The 19,346-nt window shown below is 38.0% G+C and overlaps 1 protein-coding gene across 3 annotated transcripts in view; it reads right to left on the reverse strand.

The window, feature by feature from the left end:
• The window catches only part of SSH2 (slingshot protein phosphatase 2), a 258,525-nt gene that overhangs the window by 34,029 nt on the left and 205,150 nt on the right, over positions 1-19,346 (reverse strand). For all 3 annotated transcript variants that reach the window (XM_059147750.1, XM_059147748.1, XM_059147749.1), the window contains 6 exons: positions 15,997-16,118; positions 11,120-11,188; positions 10,276-10,341; positions 6,266-6,460; positions 2,668-2,761; positions 2,403-2,531 (listed from right to left, as the gene is read on the reverse strand). In XM_059147750.1, the coding sequence (XP_059003733.1) occupies positions 2,403-2,531; positions 2,668-2,761; positions 6,266-6,460; positions 10,276-10,341; positions 11,120-11,188; positions 15,997-16,118 (675 nt within the window). The remainder of the gene's footprint in view (positions 1-2,402; positions 2,532-2,667; positions 2,762-6,265; positions 6,461-10,275; positions 10,342-11,119; positions 11,189-15,996; positions 16,119-19,346) is intronic.

Raw genomic sequence — 19,346 nt, forward strand, 5'->3', positions numbered from 1 at the left:
TTATGTTGCACACCTGGAACTAATATAACATTGTATGTTAATTATGCTTCAATCAAAAAATAAATAGAAAGGAATGGACCTCATGTAGCTCACTAAAAAAATTAAATTGTCTAAGCTTTCTATAATGAACATGAATTATTTTTGTAATAAGTAAAAAAGCCAAGACAGAAGACTATGCCAACAATTATGAAATATTAGGATGGATATACTGGTACAAATACTCAAATTAATTTGTAGTTGATTAGAGACTTATCTGGGGAGAAGCGGACTATTTTTTCTGCTAAGAGTACCACTAAAAGGGGCGCCTGGGTGGCTCAGTGGGTTAAGCCGCTGCCTTCGGCTCAGGTCATGATCTCAGGGTCCTGGGATCAAGTCCCGCATCGGGCTCTTTGCTCAGCAGGGAGCCTGCTTCCTCCTCTCTCTCTCTCTACCTGCCTCTCTGTCTACTTGTGATCTCTGTCAAATAAATAAATAAAATCTTAAAAAAAAAAAAAAAGAGTACCACTAAAATTTCTCTCTATGTTCTAAATTATATCATTTCAGGAAAAACAAAGAAGGTAGTTCTTGAGGGGGGTGGTACCAGAGACATAGGGAAGTAATTAAAATTAAACAGATTGAACAGTCTGACAGTAACTGTATTTAATATTCATCATGTCCACATCTTTTTGGTGTTAAAATACAAGCTAATGCAAACGTGACTTCCGAGTTTATAGCTCTGATCATTTTCTAACATGAGCTATTTTTGGCTACAGGCACTTGCCCTTCATAAAAATTAGTCATGTTACACAGACACAGTTGGGGGCAGGGTCCATTTGAATGAGTGACTCATAAGTTTTCTATAGATAACACAAAAAATTCTTTCCAACAATACACCAGCAGGGAATACTTGAACCCTCATGAAGGTAGACGCAAAAGACAACGAAGCCAAGTGCTTTACAAATGGAAAGGTCAATGATAGTTTTGCATTATGATCTACACCCAGAAACGGCAAAACACATTGGTGAAGTTAAAGTAATGGAAAAAAAGTTCCCTTTCCAGCTCACGGCTTTTCATGAGTAATTTCATAGCTATAGAGCGCTATGAATCACTGTGCAAGTACACATACTTGAGACTGTCACAAAGTTAATTCAGGGCACAAGCCTTCAATGGCATGAAATCTGACTGCCTGGTGATACAAACTCTTGAATATTCAGGGGTAAGATGATCCAATTTAGTCAGTTCCTGTGTATTTATTCCTCTTGTTTCCTGTTTCTCAGCTTCTTATCATTTCACAAATGTCCTCACCAGAGAAAGGAAGCGAAATTCAAACCAATCAATTTATTTCCTTGTTAGCATTTTTGGTTCAAGTGTGTGGGAAGTGGAAGCAAAACAAAGTTCTGACATTCCCACTGATTTTAATTATCCTTTTTAACCTTATTCCCACTACCATGTACAGATGGAAACTAAAAAAGTCTTTAATATTTGGGAGAAAAATGGGATTTTAGAAGCTTTCCTAATCCATTAGTTAGAAAGGTGTCCCTGGGCTAATTTCAGGTCACTGAATGTTCGGAAACCATGAAGAACAATTTTAAGTCACTGAAATTTTAGCAAACACAAAAATATTTGGGGGACTCAAAATGTAGCTAGCTATAAAGTTCCAAATGTTTAAAAGTCCAACAGTCTCTCAGTCATAAGTAGTTCCTACCTCCTCTACTCAGATATATAAGACTTAAGGCAAATTTGGCAAATCTGAAAGAATGACCTCAAAGTATCATTCTATTTGTATACACTGTATACAATTATTGCGGAGGTGCCTAGGTGGCTCAGTGGGTTAAGCCTCTGCCTTCGGATTGGGGTCATGATCTCAGGGTCCTGAAATGGAGCTCTGCATTGAGCTCTCTGCTCAGCAGGGAGCCTGTTTCCTCCTTTCTCTCTGCCTGCCTCTCTGCCTACTTGTAATCTCTGTTTGTCAAATAAATAAATAAAATCTTTAAAAAAAACAAACTATTGTGAACTGGTCTGTATTTGACTTTTGACTGTCATGAAGAACAGATGAGATATTTAACAATCCATGGTGAAGGGGAAGGACCTGATTTGTAGCATTTGCCTACTTCCTTGGTGTAAATTTTCCCACTAGTCAATTTTAATCTACCAGCTTGACATCACCAAATGAGGAATAGGGAAGATATGAGCAGAAGCACACCATTATCTAACATTTCCACCATATAATACATGTGAATAACCTAAGAGCACAGATAACAGTTAAATGTAGTAAAAAATTAGGAAGTGATGAGGTTTGAATACTTACTACCTTTGTTTTTAAGTTACATTTAATTTTAAATATACTAAAATTTAACAGTTGCTCCTCCAGAGCTGGTATGGACTAGATTCGGCACAGCACTGTGAGTGGCTCTTAGACTTACCAAGAAAACGTGCTCAAATATCTGGGTAGGGCTATCCATTTGACCAAGGATCACTATCATTTCATTATCTATAAATTCCTTGAATTCTCGTAAGTTGCACACCATTTGCATTTCCAACTCAGTTCGTATCTGAAACAAGGAGGACATGTTTTACTAATCTCTGAAAAGTATCTCTGTACTTTCAATCACTCACTATTTCTAACCCCATACCTACTGTTATTCCACACTCCTAGCCTTGAAACAAGGAGAACTCAAGGTCTCTTACCTCTTTGGATGTGATATTCTCCAAATCCTTCTGCATCATTATCTCCCTTAATTTGGTTTTAATTAATCTCTCTGTTCGCTCACGTTCAGTTGGTCTGAGGAGAGAAATGGTGATTTTTCTTAGGCAGGAATTTGACTAGGCTAATTCATGTGCCATTTGATTATGCTTCCAAATTGGCAGACCTTCCCTCTATTACTCTCAAACATTGATATTCTGGGGGCATGGCAAAAAAAGCAAAAGCAAAAGAAAAAGAAAAAAAATACTTAAAAAAGTTTCTTTTCACAATGCATAGAATGTCAATGTGTAGAAATTATTACTTGAAGAGGATGTACATGTCTAAAATCCTTTAAAATATATCCACATGCATCTATGAAGGAATAAAGACAAAAAGCTATACTACTGTGTATACCACTTTAACGAAGAATCACAGCCATACTGTTTCATCAAGTATCCCTGACTACCACTCGTGGAGCTAGAATACCAAGCTGAGTAGAACAGTGGTATAACCCACTGATGGAACTACGTCTTCAGCAGCTTAATATGCCACTGAATGCTGACCATTTATTACTATCGTTCTAGGAGACAGGAAAGACAAAAGAACGATTTCTGCCTTCTTCATTGAGGCAAATTCACTCCAAAATGGGTTTTTAAGGATTAACTACCCAGAGTACTTTCATCTAAAATGTGTTTCTTTTCATAAAAGCTCTCATAACATCTCTGTGAAACTGTTATCCCCATTTTACAGATAAAGGAAATAAACAGCTGAAAGGTTAAATGACATGCCAAAGATCACATACACTGGCAGGAGAACCAGCATTCTCAGCCCAGCCTAACACTCTACCTGCAGGATTATGTTGCTTCCCTTAATCTTCTGACTCTTAAAAATAAAATTACCCTTGGAACTTTAATAGAAATTAAACTATGAAGTCAACTCTCCAATTACTAGAAAGGTATTGGTTCATTTTAACTGGATGCTTCTCTCTAAAAGCACTATTTCATATTATGCAGAATTTGAGTGAGGCTGACAAAAAGGACTTTCTGTCTCATCTTTCCCTCTTACCTACTCAAGAAAGGTATCTGCTCTGCACCTCCTTATTTGGAGATGGAAATGGACTAAGCCTTCAGGCATCCTGCCTGCCCTTGCTGCCTACCGCCTTATCACTGGCTGCAAAAATAGCTTCAGTAATCTCCAAAGATGGCTGCTCTGACCTCACAACCTTCGGGCTCCCCACCACTTGGGCTCATAGTTTCTCATGAGCCCTGTAGAATACAGATAATGCCTGTGCCTTTTCCCTATCTGCCAAGGCATCCCTGTCTTGACAGGATCTTAATCACGCTCCTCACCATTTTTCCTAGACATAGCTAGTGACAGAAAGTGATACATATCGTTCTTCCAATAAAAAATACTGATAGAAACAAATTTTACCACCCATGTGCATGAGTTAGATTTCCTAGTTAGCAATCTTTCTCTTAATCTTTCACAATACTTCTCTGGGACAGAGTAGTTTGGGAGCAGACACACCTGGGTTTTAATCAGTCCTGCTACTTCCCAGTGGTATGACCCTGAACAAATTTCTTCCCTTCTCTGAGTGGGTTTCCCTTTCTATAAAATTAGGATAAAAATCACATCGCCTCATAATAATCATATCTGCCTCATGAGGTTCTTATGAGGATTAAATGAGGTATCATGTATGAAATGCTTGACATAATATTTGACATACATTGGAGGCACTATACATGTATGTTCCCTCTTCCCCTTCCTTGTATTTCAAAATACAAACTTTATTTGCAGTAGAGTACTTAAATCCATTTTGGCACACATTGTCCCTGTATGCTCAGCATTGTGTTTTAGGCTTTTCTAGTCAATTTAGGGAGGAGGAAGAAATGGAAAAAACATAACAATACAAATACACTTTCTTGCTCAATTTCACTAGACAAAAATCCGGAAAATATGTAAAAACACAAAGAAAAACAAAATCATTGAAAATCCCTGCATCAGAGATTATCATTTTATGATATTATTATTTTATGATAATATTATAATATTATGACCTATAGCTTTTCAGTTTTTCTGTGACAGACATTTGGTTAGTAAATGTATCTTAAAATCCGGGTTATATGGTACATACTAAGAGGTAACATTTAATGAGCTTCTACTATGCGCCAGGGACTACTCTTTACATCACTCTTTTTGCTTGGGGATAGAGACAGATTATAGCCAATTTTCTTTCCTTTTCTTTCTTTCTGATGTAATATCCAAATTTTCTTTATCAAAATCATGAGAAATGAAAAGAAGGGTTTTTTCTGTCTCATGTAAATCTGTTTTAGAATGCCCATTTTTGAGCCAGATGAGACACTCATTTCTTTGATACCCATCAACCATCTATAAAGCATGAACTCAGTAACATTTCCCAAGATTCTGAAAGCCAGACTAATCCTTATCTTTTACTGTGGGATCTTCAAAGGACTAAGGGCTAATGAAAAGGAGGTCTTAGTATCAGTAACACCCCATGCAAAAAGCTTCCACTGCTTTTTTGCTTGCTCTCTTCACACAATTCTTGGAAATTTCACCTTTTTCAGTAAAAATAAGTTTACACTATTATCCAAACTAAGCATTTTCTTAAAACAAAACAAAACAAAACAAAAAACCCAAAAAAACGAAACCAAAAAAACCCGTGAACTGTTCTGGTATCCATTTAGGAATCTGAAGGTGAAGGTTTGTATGGTCAGATAGTAAGTAGCTACTCTTCTTTCCCATCTATAGAATACCTTGGAAGTGTAGAAAGATCAATTCAGGGAGAAATAAACATCCTGATTAATTTCGAAAATAGTCACATAAATTTCAACACATAGACCTAAAAAGGAAAAAACATCAACTCCACCTCAGGCCTTTATCCAACTCACAGTGAGATTTAATAAAATCTCACTGACAAAGACCCAAAAAGGCAATGGTGGGGCTGAGTCAAAGACTTGAATTATAAATTATTTTTTAAAAATATGTGAATAGAAATCAGTTTAAAATTAGCATAGTATCTATCCTAGACAGTCTTTTAAATTGACTGGAAACATCTTGTTTAATTATTGGAAACATCCCTTTAAAAGTTTCTCTATATGTCAGGGTGCTTGGCTGGCTTAGTCAGTAGAGCATGTGACCCTTGATCTTGGGGTCCTAACTTTGAGCCCCACATTGGGTGTAGTGATTACTTAAAAATAGAATTTTAAAATGAAACAAAACAAAAAAGCTTCTGTGTCATTAATTTGCTTACCAAATGCTTCTTTCACAGATAATGCAAAGGCAGAATTCAGCCTAACTCCCTTTAAACTCAAATGTCAAATTGGTGGAATCTGAATGGGATTTTATGGTATAGCAATTCTTTACTATGGAGATTCCATTGTGCCCAGGAGTGAAACTCCTTAGGCCTTTGCAGACAACAGAAAGAATAGGGTTCTTTGTGTGGCAGATGTGTAGTACAGACATTGACTAATATCACTGGATAAGATTAATTCTCCAAGAGAGAGATTAGGGAGGAACATGTTGCTTACAACCTCCTAGGATATAACAGAGAACACTTCAGTGATCCTGAGTTAGCTGACTTACATGTCTGTGAAGAGAGCTGGAGAGTCAGGCCGGTGGGACTGCACATCCTGCATAGCATTCCATTCATTGACTGATGACTGATCTGAGTTGATGTGGCTCTCGTAATAACTCACCCAAGTGAGAAACAGGCTGCCTGGGTAGTAGTTATGCATTCTGGCCACTTCACAAGCCTTGTGTAAACTCTGTAGTGCAGACCTGAAAGATACGCTTGGAAATGAGCACTGTAGAACTGGAGACATCAAAAAGCCAATAATCCATGTGTACCCAAAACTCTTTCAATTTTTAAATCTTAGAGAATTTGGCCTCTGGAGAATCTATTCCCTGGAATTTAAGGTTCTCTGATTCTGATTATATTACCTATTCATAGCAATTGGCTAGACACTTCTTGCTGATGCATTATTAGGGACGGGGGTAGACAGTGGCAGGAGAACTGACAACCCACTAGTGAAAAATAGGTCTGGGTACCTCTGGAGCTCATTATTCTGTAGTTGAAACCATGCTGTGGGTATGTTGTATCACTACAGAACTAAAGATCTCAACCATTTACTATATAAATATTTGTTTCCCTTGACACAGAATCATCTTACAGTGTATATTTCCTATGATTCTTAGAGGGTCCACAAAGATCACGTAGATAGATGTCCCTAAGCCTTGAGGACATGTCCTTTCATGCCCCAAAAGTACTAATCTAATGACATTTATCATTCTTGCTGCTTTAGTCTCCCAGTCTCCTTAAACCATTTATTCATACACTTGAGCCACTTTCTAAGAATAGCTCTGGTTATACTAATTAAATCTCTGACCATGAACTCAGGAACCCAAGAAGGGTAAACAAAACTGAAAGTACCCCCACCCCCCCCCTTTTTTTTGCTTTTCTTTTTTTTCTATTTGAGAAGAACCTTTTTAGTTATATACTTGGGAAAAGCTAAAGCCAGAAATGTTAGGAAATTAGTTACATAAGAGCAAGGATCATTCTACATTTTGTTTATGGATGTATCTCAAGTGCCTATTAAGAATGCCTAGTTCATAGTTGGAGCACAGTCACTATTTGTTAAATGAAATGTCTTCTTAGCTAAAAGTTAAAGTCTCTCTCCTACAGGAAGAGGATATTATGAGAGAATTCCATTTACAATCCATTTACATCTTTCTTTGAAAAATATCGTTTAATTCCCGCCCCACAGTAACAAAGGTGATCCATACTAACTTTAGGAAATTTAGGGACCTTAAGTAAAAGGCAGAAATATTCTATAGTCTGACCATTGAGAAATAACTACTGTTAAAGTTTTAGTAGAGATTTTCCCAGTCTTTTTGTTTATGCATAGATCTTAATAAAGATATGACCATATTCTACATATACATTTTATTTCTTTCTTAAAAAGATTTATTTATTGGGGCGCCTGGGTGGCTCAGTGGGTTAAAGCCTCTGCCTTCGGCTCAGGTCATGATCCCAGGGTCCTGGGATCGAGCCCCGAATTGGGATCTCTGCTCAGCAGGGAGCCTGCTTCCTGCTCTCTCTCTCTGCCTGTCTCTCTGCCTACTTGTGATCTCCATCTGTCAAATAAATAAATAAAATCTTAAAAAAAAAAAAAGCTTTTTTAATTTATTTTAGAGAGCGAGAGCAGGGCAGTGGCAGAGGGAGAGAGAGACTCTCAAGCAGACTCCCCACTGGGTGCGGAGACTGACACAGGACTTGATCTCACAACCCTGAGATCATGACCTGAGCCGAAATCAAGAGTTGGACGCCCAAACAACTAAGCTATCCTGGTCTCCCTCTACATACATTTTAAACTTGATTTTAGTTTACATCTTCTTGTCAACATCTATATCAATATTCTTCAACTAGATTGTTTTAACAGTTCCATAATTTAACTAATTCCTGTTTTTCAGATATTTAAATTGTTCTCCATTTTTTGCTATTATTACAACACTGACAAATATTCTTATAGTTAAAAATTCTGCACATATCCACAATTATTACCTTAGGATAAATTCTCAGAACTAAAATTACTGGGTCAAAAGGGCATGCAAAATGGTAAAGCATATTGGCAAATTATTCTCAAGAAAGGTTGTTCCAGTTTATTCTACCACCAACTGCAAATGACAATGTCTGTTCCTTGAGTCCTTGTCAACCCCGTATAATGTAAATTAAAACATAAGATAATTAGCAATCTGATAATGGAAAAACATTTCAGTCCATTTCTCTCAGGGAAACATTTTTCCTTAAGAAAAAAAAACAAAGTTGCAGATTCTTTTAAGATGCCTTCTATTACTCAAAGTGAACTAAATTCTCAGAGAAGTTTATCAAATTCTCAGAGAATTCTCTGTGAATTTCAGTTTCATTACATAGATTTAAAGGTAAGGTCCAGCTAAGTGCAATGTAGAGGATAGTCAATGCATGTTGTCTTCGGCCGGGAAAACTGCTTCAAAAGCATATGCCACATGTATCTGGGGCAAGATCCCTAAAATACACTCAAGGCTTAGCTACCTCAGATACTTCAGCAGCATACAGGAGTTGGAGGCTATAGTAACTACCTTCCTGTGAAGGAAACACCTGGTCTAAATGCCACTTTGATCCATAGATCATCTTTTTTCCTGTGACTTTAAGTTCACTGCTTTCCAGATGGTACCCCCCCCCCAAAGTTTATTCTGAATTAGCTAAGCTAACAGAAGTAGGACTAGTCAGTTTGCTTTGGAACATCAAAGATTGAACCAGTTTATTACTTGAATCTTCCTTCATTGTCTTAAGAATTAAGAAGATGCTTTGTACTCTTCCTCAAAATGTAACAGAAAACACTGTCATTTATGGGACTTAGGCTGTTTGGTTTTACTTGGTACCTGGGAATAGACATGTCAGTTACCTTTAAAGGAGCCTTAGTCAAGGAAGGTAAAAGTTTTCCATGAGAAAACTTTTATTTATCTGTGGAATGTGCCCTAAATCTAAAAATCTGGTTTAAACACATGACCTGTAACTCTTCCCACCTCAATTACTGTATGAAATGGTAAGATTCTTAAGTTCAGTTGACTCTGTTTTATGAGGCACCCACCTCAAGCCTATCAAGGCTATTATTCAAGGGCAAATGAGCTCCCTGGAGTCTCTTTTTCAGGCTCCTTTATTCCTGTTTGGCTTTTGTTCTGTCCATTCTGCTCCTCATGAGGACTTCTACTACAGAACAGGCAACTGAATGAGAAACTGAAATTCAAATCCTTAATTCAGGGATAGACTCTGAATCTTAGAGTCACACCATTCCCCAGTTATATTAAATCATTTTTCTAGATAATTTAGAGTAAGAGAGTAAGAGTCTATTCTGCCTAAATGGAAAAGATGCTCTCAGGCCTGGTATGTAACCTCTCCAAAACTTTAGCTTTCTCATCACTGATAAGGAGCTAATAATATTATTTTGAGGGAGTTGGTGTAATGATTAGATATAATCCATGTAATGCACAATATCTGACACATAGTTAAGTAGCCACAAAGTGTTAGCACACCAGCTCATGATTATTAATATCTACAATGTTTAGGCTTTATTTGCATTATGCAGTCTTGCAAACAGTCATCAGCAATTTTAACGGAAACTTATCTATCAATAATATCCCTGATTACCCTAAGAAATTGAACACTAATGTACTGTAGTAGTGTGATGTTCTAGATTTGGCTCTAGACTGGGGCTACCTTAGTCCATGTGTCCCTATAAAATTGTTCCAGCCAGCAATTGATTCATTAATATCTTCCAGAGTCTAAGAACACCTCTGAATCTCACTTGTTCACCAAGGCTTAAGGTCTTCCACAATGATAATTTGAAATAATTTGAACTCCCAGGACATCTTTAACTATGAAGGCCACACAAACAGATCACACAAAATCTTAAAAATATAAACAGGTCATACAGCATTTTCATAGAGAACTGTACTATTTCAAATACTACTACTACTTACAAAATATTGCCCCAATAATATATTTAAAACTTTCATAGGAAAAAAACCTTTCATAGAGACATTAAAAGTCCTCTTACCACATTGCCTGTACAGATACAGGTTTGAATATGTGCACTCTGTTATCCGTTGATACACTGAACCCACTAAGGAAAAAAAAAAAAAAGAATGAGATAAAAAATCCACAAATGAGAGTAGGTTACTTCAGTTCTGAGTTTTCAAGGTTATTTCTCAGACTAGCAACTGCTGGCTCAATAGAAGAAATCATCAGACACTTCAAGCAGAAGTTAAGAGTATAGGGCTTGACTGAAAAGCTTCAACAAATTGTCTGATTTTATCTACCAAGCAAAATGAATGGATTCCTACACTGGAGTTAGGGAATTATATAGTTTCCCAGCTGTAGTTGCAGACAAACTGTTCTGCTATATATTTCTGTTTGGAAGTCTTGTGGGTTCTTAGCAAACCTGACCCTGGTTTTATAAACTGGAGCAAACATCTTGGTCTCTTGGGGACACATTCTAAAAACACCAGGAGGTGGGGGTGGAGGGTCACTGGAAGGAATTGGCACAAGAAAGGGGTTATACTGTAGGCTGACAGCTGGCAGAGGCGGCACGAGGTTATTTGAAACAGAACATATCATCCTCTGGGAGAGCATTGCAACAGTCCCACATGCTCAGATTAAAGAGTGAGCCAACAAACTAGCTTTTCTTTGTCTGGATTCTTACCGTAGTCAGCCTAGAAGAAGTGAGAGGCCCTGGCAAGTTGTATTTTTAACTCCACTTTACAAAACAAGACTCACTGAGTTGCTGACATGACAGTTTACTTGGGCACAATGGGCCTCCCACTGAGCTTAATGAATGGGCACTAAAATGGAACCCCACCCTTTGGCCTTTTATAAGGAGAATAAAAAGGGAAAGCTCTTACCCATCACCATCCAAATGAATTAGGGTATCACTCCAGAGGGGCAGGACTAAGCCCATGGTACAAGTGCTACTGCAAGAGAAGAAATAGTCCAAAGGTTAATTCCTGCTATTGTAGGAAGCAGTTTTTGATTAACTCTTTTAGCACAAAGAAAAAGCCCTAAACTTTAAATTCTGGCATGTTAGAATGAAGGAATTTCTATCATATAACTATCAGTCTAATGCATGTGCTCTGTAGCTGTATCAGACAGGTGGTTAGTCAGGTCCTTATGCAATTAATAAAGAAAACTTACTGACTGAGCTCCTTGTATTGCTATCTTAAAAATGGCCACTGTCTAAAAAATCCAGGTGATTGCTACTGACTTGTGATTGGCAGGTTTCACCCCAAAGTCACAGCATCCTACTCAACTCCAAAAATAATTTCTAATGCCAAGAACTATTGCTGGTTGCTGAAGACCTCTGAGGTTTATGTATATTTATTGAACACCAATTGGGAAATAGTGTCTCTATCACATCACCCCTCTGGACTACTGTAATCTACCCCAGACCCCTGCCACTTTCTCTCCTTAAGGCTGCCACTGACCATTTTCTCTTTCCACTCAGTCTTCCAGGCTCTGACACCCTCTCCTTGCCAATGTATCCAGAAAAGCAGCATTGTATAGTAGAAGGAACCTCAGACATGGGAGGTACAACAGCAAAGTATGGTTGAGTGCACAGGCTCTGGAATCAGATGGGCTCTGGAACCTGGGTTCGGGCACTAACTATATAATTTTAGGCAAAGTATTTAATTGCTTTGTGCTCCAGTTTCCCTATCTATAAACCGAATAAAGGGGCGCCTGAATGGCTCAGTGGGTTGAAGCCTCTGCCTTCAGCTCAGGTTGTGATCCCAGGGTTCTGGGATCAAGACCCGCATCAGGCTCTCTCTGCTCAGTGGGGAGCCTGCTTCCTCCTCTCTCTCTGCCTGTCTTAAAAAAAAAAAAAAAAAAAAAAAAAAAAAAGTCTTAAAACTGAATAAGGGGCTCTTGGGTGGCACAGTTGTTTAGCCTCTGCCTTCAGCTCAGGTTATGATCCGAGGGTCCTGGGATCAAGACCCGCATCAGGCTCCCTCTGGGCAGGAAATCTGCTTCTTTCTCTCCCACTCTCCCTGCTTGTGTTCCCTCTCTGGCTGGATCTCTCTGTCAAATAAATAAAACCTTTAAAAAAAATACTATCTTGACTGGAATGTTTCTGAAGATTAAATTACGTAACACAGTAAGAAATGTATATAACAGAACCAGACATATAATAACTACCACTTATTGGGCAGTTATACTTCGTCAAAATATCTGGATTTGATCCTCTTCACTATTTCAATTCCTTTTGAAAAGTTATTTACCCTCTCTCATCCTTAATTTCTTCATCTTAAAACGCAGTTAACAAAACCACTTTCATAGGGATATCATAAATATTTTAAAGTGAAACAATACATATGAATGTGTTGTCATTTAAAACAAATGTTGAATATGAATTTTTAGTGAATGAGTGCTCTAATACAACTAGAACTGACTTGGGGAACGGGGAGGGGGAGGGACATCATGAAAATGCATTGAAAACAGCACGAGGGGGGTGCCTGGGTGGCTCAGTGGATTAAGGTGCTGCTCAGGTCATGATCCCAGGGTCCTGGGATTCAGCCCCGCATCAGGCTCTCTGCTCTGAGGGAAGCCTACTTCCTCCTCTCCCTCTGCCTGCCTCTCGCCAACTTGTGATCTCTGTCTGTCAAATAAATAAAAAAAATAAATCTTTAAAAAAAAAGAAAGAAAAGAAAACAGCATGAGGAATATCAAGCTTTTGCTACTAGAGTCACTGCAGGGCTAAGGAAGGCTGTTCCCTAGGTGGGCTGTGTCTAATGCTTTGCACTGTACTCGCAGGCCTGTGTTACTCAACATCGAACACTGTGTGTTCCACCAGAGAGTCCAGAACTCAAGATTGCAACACGTTATCCACATTGGAAGGCTGGGCCTGAATTCCAGATGCAGAGTTATCATGCAAGAATCCAAGAGGAAGGAAGACAGCTCCACCACTATTTTTGTTGAGTACATGAGGTAAGCACAAGGAAAACTTGTTTCGAAGATGGCTTCCCAAAATGGAGTTGGGTTATTTTCAGAGTAGTTCCTTTTTCTTCCTTTCCTTTCCTTTCTTTCTTTCTTTTTTTTAAAGTGTGTGCTTAGCCAAGTTCCTAGCAACAAGTATCGTTTGGGTATAAATATGAAGGGTTTATAGCCTGGTGACGAATCTTGAAATTAAGTAACTACAGAAGAGAATACAGACGGTCCAAAAGAATGTGATCTGTGAGCTTGTGATCAGATCCCAGTTCAAGTTGACAAGTGACAGCAATATACAGGAACCATACATCACATGTTCAGCTTATACTCAGGTCAGGCTTCTTTACATTGAGTAGCTTTTTCACACAACAGGAAAAAGAGGCCTGAATTAGGCGCAACCTATAATTTTTATCTAATTTACCTTGAGCTTCTTGAGATTTTTCTCCTTTAAAGTATAGGTACTTATTTTAGTAGAGACTCATCCCAGACAACAAATATTTATTGAGCACCTATACGTACCAGACATTTCAAGGTGTTGGGGGTACAAAGAAAAATTATAAAGCACCACCACAAAAATATTATTTTATGATTTGAAATATATTCAGTGCAATTTGTGCAGTGAAATATATTCAGTGCAATACCAAGGTTACATTGTATATTTAAAAATTTATTACTCAAAATATAACATAATACTAAAAAATTATTATTGAAATATAACACAATACTTAAAAATACTATAAAAAGGCTAAATGAACTTATGTATCATATCTTGATAACTATTTGGGAAGAAACGTCATAAACAATCTGGGTTCTACTTTGGCTTAGTACTGTTTTGAAACATCAACTTTTTATATTCTCAGATATAAAATGATACAAACTCCTTCAAAAACAGTTGAGCTAGAAATGATACTAGATTATGTGAGTGCCAGTATTTTGGTGAGGGCAGCACTTTTCTTAACTGTCCAAGGAGCTCATTCACAGAAGATCGATGGGAATTCATAATACCAAGTTCACCAAACAGAATGGAAACTAGTTTCTATAGCTTTTCACATCACATTTTTGTCTTCCATAAAATAAAATTTTCAGGACCATTACCGAAGACAGAAACAGTTCACTGAGGATAAATTATTGAGCACCCATATTAGTAAACATTCTTTATGATTTCTGGGAATGTTTACAACAAAGTGAAAGAGATAAGAGTACACATCTGATTTCTTCTACACTGGGTCAGAAGAATCTGAAGTTGTTGCTTTGTATCTCTAGGGGAAGGCTCAAGTGAAGTTTCCAAGCAGTCCCTGTTCCTGTTTTATGGGGTTTCCAAGGGAGGGGTCAGGAAAAACCAAAGGAAATAGGATATAGAGTAGCACTGTCCAACTGAACTTTCTGCAATGATGGAAATGTTCTATATATGTACTGTCCATTATTATAGCCATGAGTCCCATATAGCTAGAGTACTTGAAATGTGGTTAGTTGTGATTGAGGAACTGAAATTTAAATTTTGTTTAATTTTAACTTCTTTAAATAGTCACCATGTGGTGTTACTGAATGGGACAGCGTAGATCTAAAGAGATAAAAATGTAAATCAGAGGCCTTAAAATACTAATGAATATAGGCAAGATAGGTGCTCTTAAAGGATAAATGCTTACTGAAAGGTCTATTGCTTAGCCAACACCAGAGGTTAAATCCATGCAGGAGAAAACCTAAATATGGTTTACAAGCCTATGCAATTTCAGAGCATACAATTAAAGGCTGTAAGAGTTATACAAGGTAACAACTCTGGCCTTGTGATCCTTGTGAAACCACAAATAATTTTCAGGTTGACTATACAAGCTTAGGTAAACACTTGTTTGGGAAACCTAATGACAGTGTGATTCTTTTCCTCCCAACATCATGACAATTAGAATCAGTCCTAGTCTCTTCTTTGTGGTTAAATTCTCCCAGGCCTGGGTCACACTGCTAGCTACTACTCCACAGTTCCATTCTAGTTTCAAATCAGGAAGTCAAATGCTTTGAGACATCTGGCAGGATTTCCTGCGGCTTATTATTTAGAGTGCAAAGATCTGCTTAGCCACATTCCACAGTCTTCCCAAGGTTTCTCCAGAAGAAGTGGGAAAATAAAAAAGGAGAGCAATAAACTTTAGGCACACAAAAGAGCCAGGTTCTGAGTGTGGTATGATACCCTTAATTAAAGGATGCAAAGTGCTGCTAAAGCCAAAGGTGCAGGAGTATAAAAGGTTCTGTTCTGAGTTAAAAAAATCAATTCCCTCCCACCCCGCCCTTTTAACTCAGAAGAAGGAAAAAGGAAGCAAAACATTTGGTAAAAGCCAAGGTGTAAGGCCATGAATAAATGCAAGAGATTAGAGCTAAAGTGGGCTCTCTTTGAACCCCAAATCTACTGGTACACTATCACAAAGGGTACGTGCCCTAGAATCAGCAAAGTGAATTATTACTGCTTAAAATAAAGTTAACTACAAAGATAAGGCAGCTTTTTATTTCTGGAGATATAAGTTTAAATCATTTATATTTAAACAATTTAAATCATTTATATTCATTACCATCTAAGGATGAGAGGAAGGTAAGGAATAGTGATAAATTAGGAACCAAAGACATTCATTGATCATTTTCATCTTTCAAGACTGTATGACTAAGATACAGTCTTGTATCTTACTTGTGCTCCCTGGTTTTAGGCATTGAACTTTAAGAGTAGAATAGCATAACATGTTTTTGTAGTAATTCAAAAGGCAACTGGAATAGTTATTTAAAAAGGAGTTTTCTCATCCTTCCTTTTGTGGTACCATACCTGTCATTAGAAGAGAAATCCATTCCCAGGACGATGCTTTCTTCAGTGTCTTGTCTACCATTGGTTGAAACCACTACCATATAGCGTGTTCTGTTCTGGTAAGTACTTTCTAGTCTTACAGCCTGGAAGTTAAAAGACAACAGATGTATTAGGAAATGTAGAAGGTCAGCTTTAGATCATTCGACCTCTTTTTACATCAGCGTCTTAAAGCATGCTCAGGAAGACTTAAATTCTAATTCCATCTCATGTATTAACCATGAAGCCTTCAGTAAGTTACTAAATTAATTAGAGGGAGATACAATAATACCTATCCCACTGGGTTATAAGAATCATATGAAATAGTGTATGTTTACATAGCACAGTGCTTGTCATATAGTAAAAGTTCAACAAATATTGGCTACTAGCATAATTTATAATAATAGCAACTACCAGGGCATTTTTTTTTTTAAAGATTTATGAATTTGACAGAGAAAGACACAGCAAGAGAGAGAGCACAAGTAGGGGAAGTGGGAGAGGGAGAAGCAGGCTTCCTGCTGAGCAAGGAGCCTGATGTGGGGCTCGATCCCAAAACCCCGGGATCACAACTCGAGCCAAAGGCAGAAGATTGAGATCTGAGCCACCCAGGTGCCCCCTGACAGCAATTTCTAATTGGTATTCTTTCAGTGCTTCTCAGAGTCTCCTCTCCCTCAATTCTGTCACTAATCCCAAAGTAGCCAGGCGAAGAGAAAAAGAGACGCAGTCACACAGCTTAAGTGAGCCATTTAGCAAGGCAGAGGTGAGACTGTTGTGGCTATCTTTTTGTTTCTGTTCTGATACTCCTAGGAAAAGCTAGGGAAGCACAAAAAGTACAATTGGCTACATTAAAGCTTGTTTCTAATAGAAGCTGATAAAACAAGAATGTAATGCTGACCATTCTGATTTCAAGTACATACATAGAGAGCTGTATTACTAACTTTATGTTCCATAAAGTAATGGAGCATTTCAAACCAAATTCATTTGTGAGACTCTAAGAAAAACTAATATTAAATGGATGAAGGTCTAACCCTAGTGGGATGGGCTAAATGAACATTATGGATACAGCTATGGATAGCAGTAAATGCACATAAGGAGGAATGGAAGAGAGCATGGACTCTCTGATTCTAGGAATTAAATTAAAATATTAATCAGGCGTGCCTGGGTGGCTCAGTGGGTCAAAGCCTCTGCCTTCGGCTCAAGTCATGATCTCAGGGTCTTGGGATCGAGCCCCACATCGGGCTCTCTGCTCAGCAGGGAGCCTGCTTCCTCCTCTCTCTCTCTGCCTGCCTCTCAGCCTACTTGTGATCTCTGTCTGTCAAATAAATAAATAAAATCTTAAAAAAAATAAAATATTAATCAGAAACCCAGTGCAAGTGAACTAGAATTTTTAAAAATTATTTTTATTAACATATAATGTATTATTTGCCCCAGCGCTACAGGTCTGTGAATCAACAGGCTTACACATTTCACAGCACTCACCATAGCACATACTGAACTAGAATTTTTTTATAATCAAATCTCAGATATTATTACATATCTAAACTTGGGCTTGCCTCAACAAGCTCTGAGCTAACTGTTCAGTTTCCTGAATATGTTAGAGGCTCTTTTATTCTCTGTCAAGGCTCAAATACAATGGAATTGGAACAGCTGAACTCTGCTCCTGATAATTTATATACAGCTTCTACACCAAATAGTGGCAACTGGTTGGCTAAGCTAAAACTGATAAAAGGAAAAAAGAAATAACCTCCACATATATTACCCATCATACAAGTTATTAGGCTAAGTTAGCAGGTGGGCAGCAAGCATTTCTTTGGGATATTCAGGGTAAACACTAGTTGTCTCTTTTTAAAAAGTGAGGTGTTTATTTACTCATAATATCAAGAGCATGTCAAACATTGTATCTTCTTTTGCTTATTAATATCATCATAATTTCAGACCCCAAACCTAATGGGAAAGGCCCCAGTCATTTACACTGATTTAGGACTGAGTAATAAGTGCACCTTGGATTTCTTAAATTCCAAGCTTCTTATATTGAAGCAAGGCACGTAGAGGCCCTGGGACTTGATCATGGACCTCTAGAGAGTAAACTTGGTAATTGCTAATTCCTTTTTTCTTTCTTTTTACGATATATATATATTTTTTAAGATTTTATTTATTTATTTGTCAGACAGAGATCACAAGTAGGCAGAGAGGCAGGCAGAGAGAGAGGAGGAAGCAGGCTCCCTGCTGAGCAGAGAGCCCGATGTGGGGCTCGATCCCAGGACTCTGGGATCATGACCTGAGCCGAAGGCAGAGGCTTTAACCCACTGAGCCACCCAGGCGCCCCTAGGATCTTATTTTTAAGTAGTCTTTACATCCAGAGTAGGGCTTCAATTTCCAACCCTGAGATAAAGGGTTTCATGCTTTACCAATGGAGTCAGCTAGGTGCCTCAATTAATCCTTACTAAAAGGAAGTGGAGCTTTAATCAGGGGGTCAAAAGTTATGACAGTAATCCTCAACACCTATATCCTAAAGAAGGTTGAGATGAAGTTTCTTTTGTTTTTAAAGATTTTATTTTATTTTATTTGACAGACAGAGATCACAAGTAGGCAGAGAGGCAGGCAGAGAGAGAGGTGGAAGCAGGTTCCCTGCTAAGCAGAGAGCCCAACGTAGGGCTCGATCCCAGGACCCTGGAATCATGACCTGAGCCGAAGGCAGAGGCTTTAAACCACTGAGACACCCAGGCGCCCCGAGATAAAATTTCTTATAGAAAAAAACTCTGCAGGAGCACCTGGGTGGCTCAGACGATTAGCCTTCCACTTAGGTCAGCATCCTGGACTCCCGGGATCAAGTCCTGCATGGGGCTTCCTACTCAGCAGGGAGTGCTCTGCACCTCCCCTGCTCATGTGCACTCTCTCTCTCTCATTCTCTCTCTCATGCTCTCTCTCTCAAAAAAAAAAAAAAAAAAAAAAAAAATCTTTAAAAGAAAGAGGGGAGGGAAGGAAGGAAGAACGAATAAACGAATGAACAAATTCAGCAACGCTGAGGATGGGCCTGAGGTTTCAAATTTTCTTTAAGGCTTCAAGATTCAAGGTTATGAAATTAAAATTTTAAGAGCCATAACATAAAGAAAAACCTAGCACCCACCTGGGTTAGAGGTTTATCTCATATTCCTCCGCTAGGAAGAAGACTGATAAAATCTAATAATCTAATTTAATTCATGAAGTTAATCAGAGAAATGTAATTTAAAGTGGCAGTTTGTACATAATACCCTAATATTAGAATTGGCAGCAGTTCCAGTGTTTCCTCAGTCTCCAAATTTTGGAGAATTTGGAATAGATGACTGAAATAAGAT

The sequence above is a fragment of the Mustela lutreola genome, chromosome 15, assembly GCF_030435805.1.
Source record: "Mustela lutreola isolate mMusLut2 chromosome 15, mMusLut2.pri, whole genome shotgun sequence".
NCBI lineage: Eukaryota > Metazoa > Chordata > Mammalia > Carnivora > Mustelidae > Mustela > Mustela lutreola.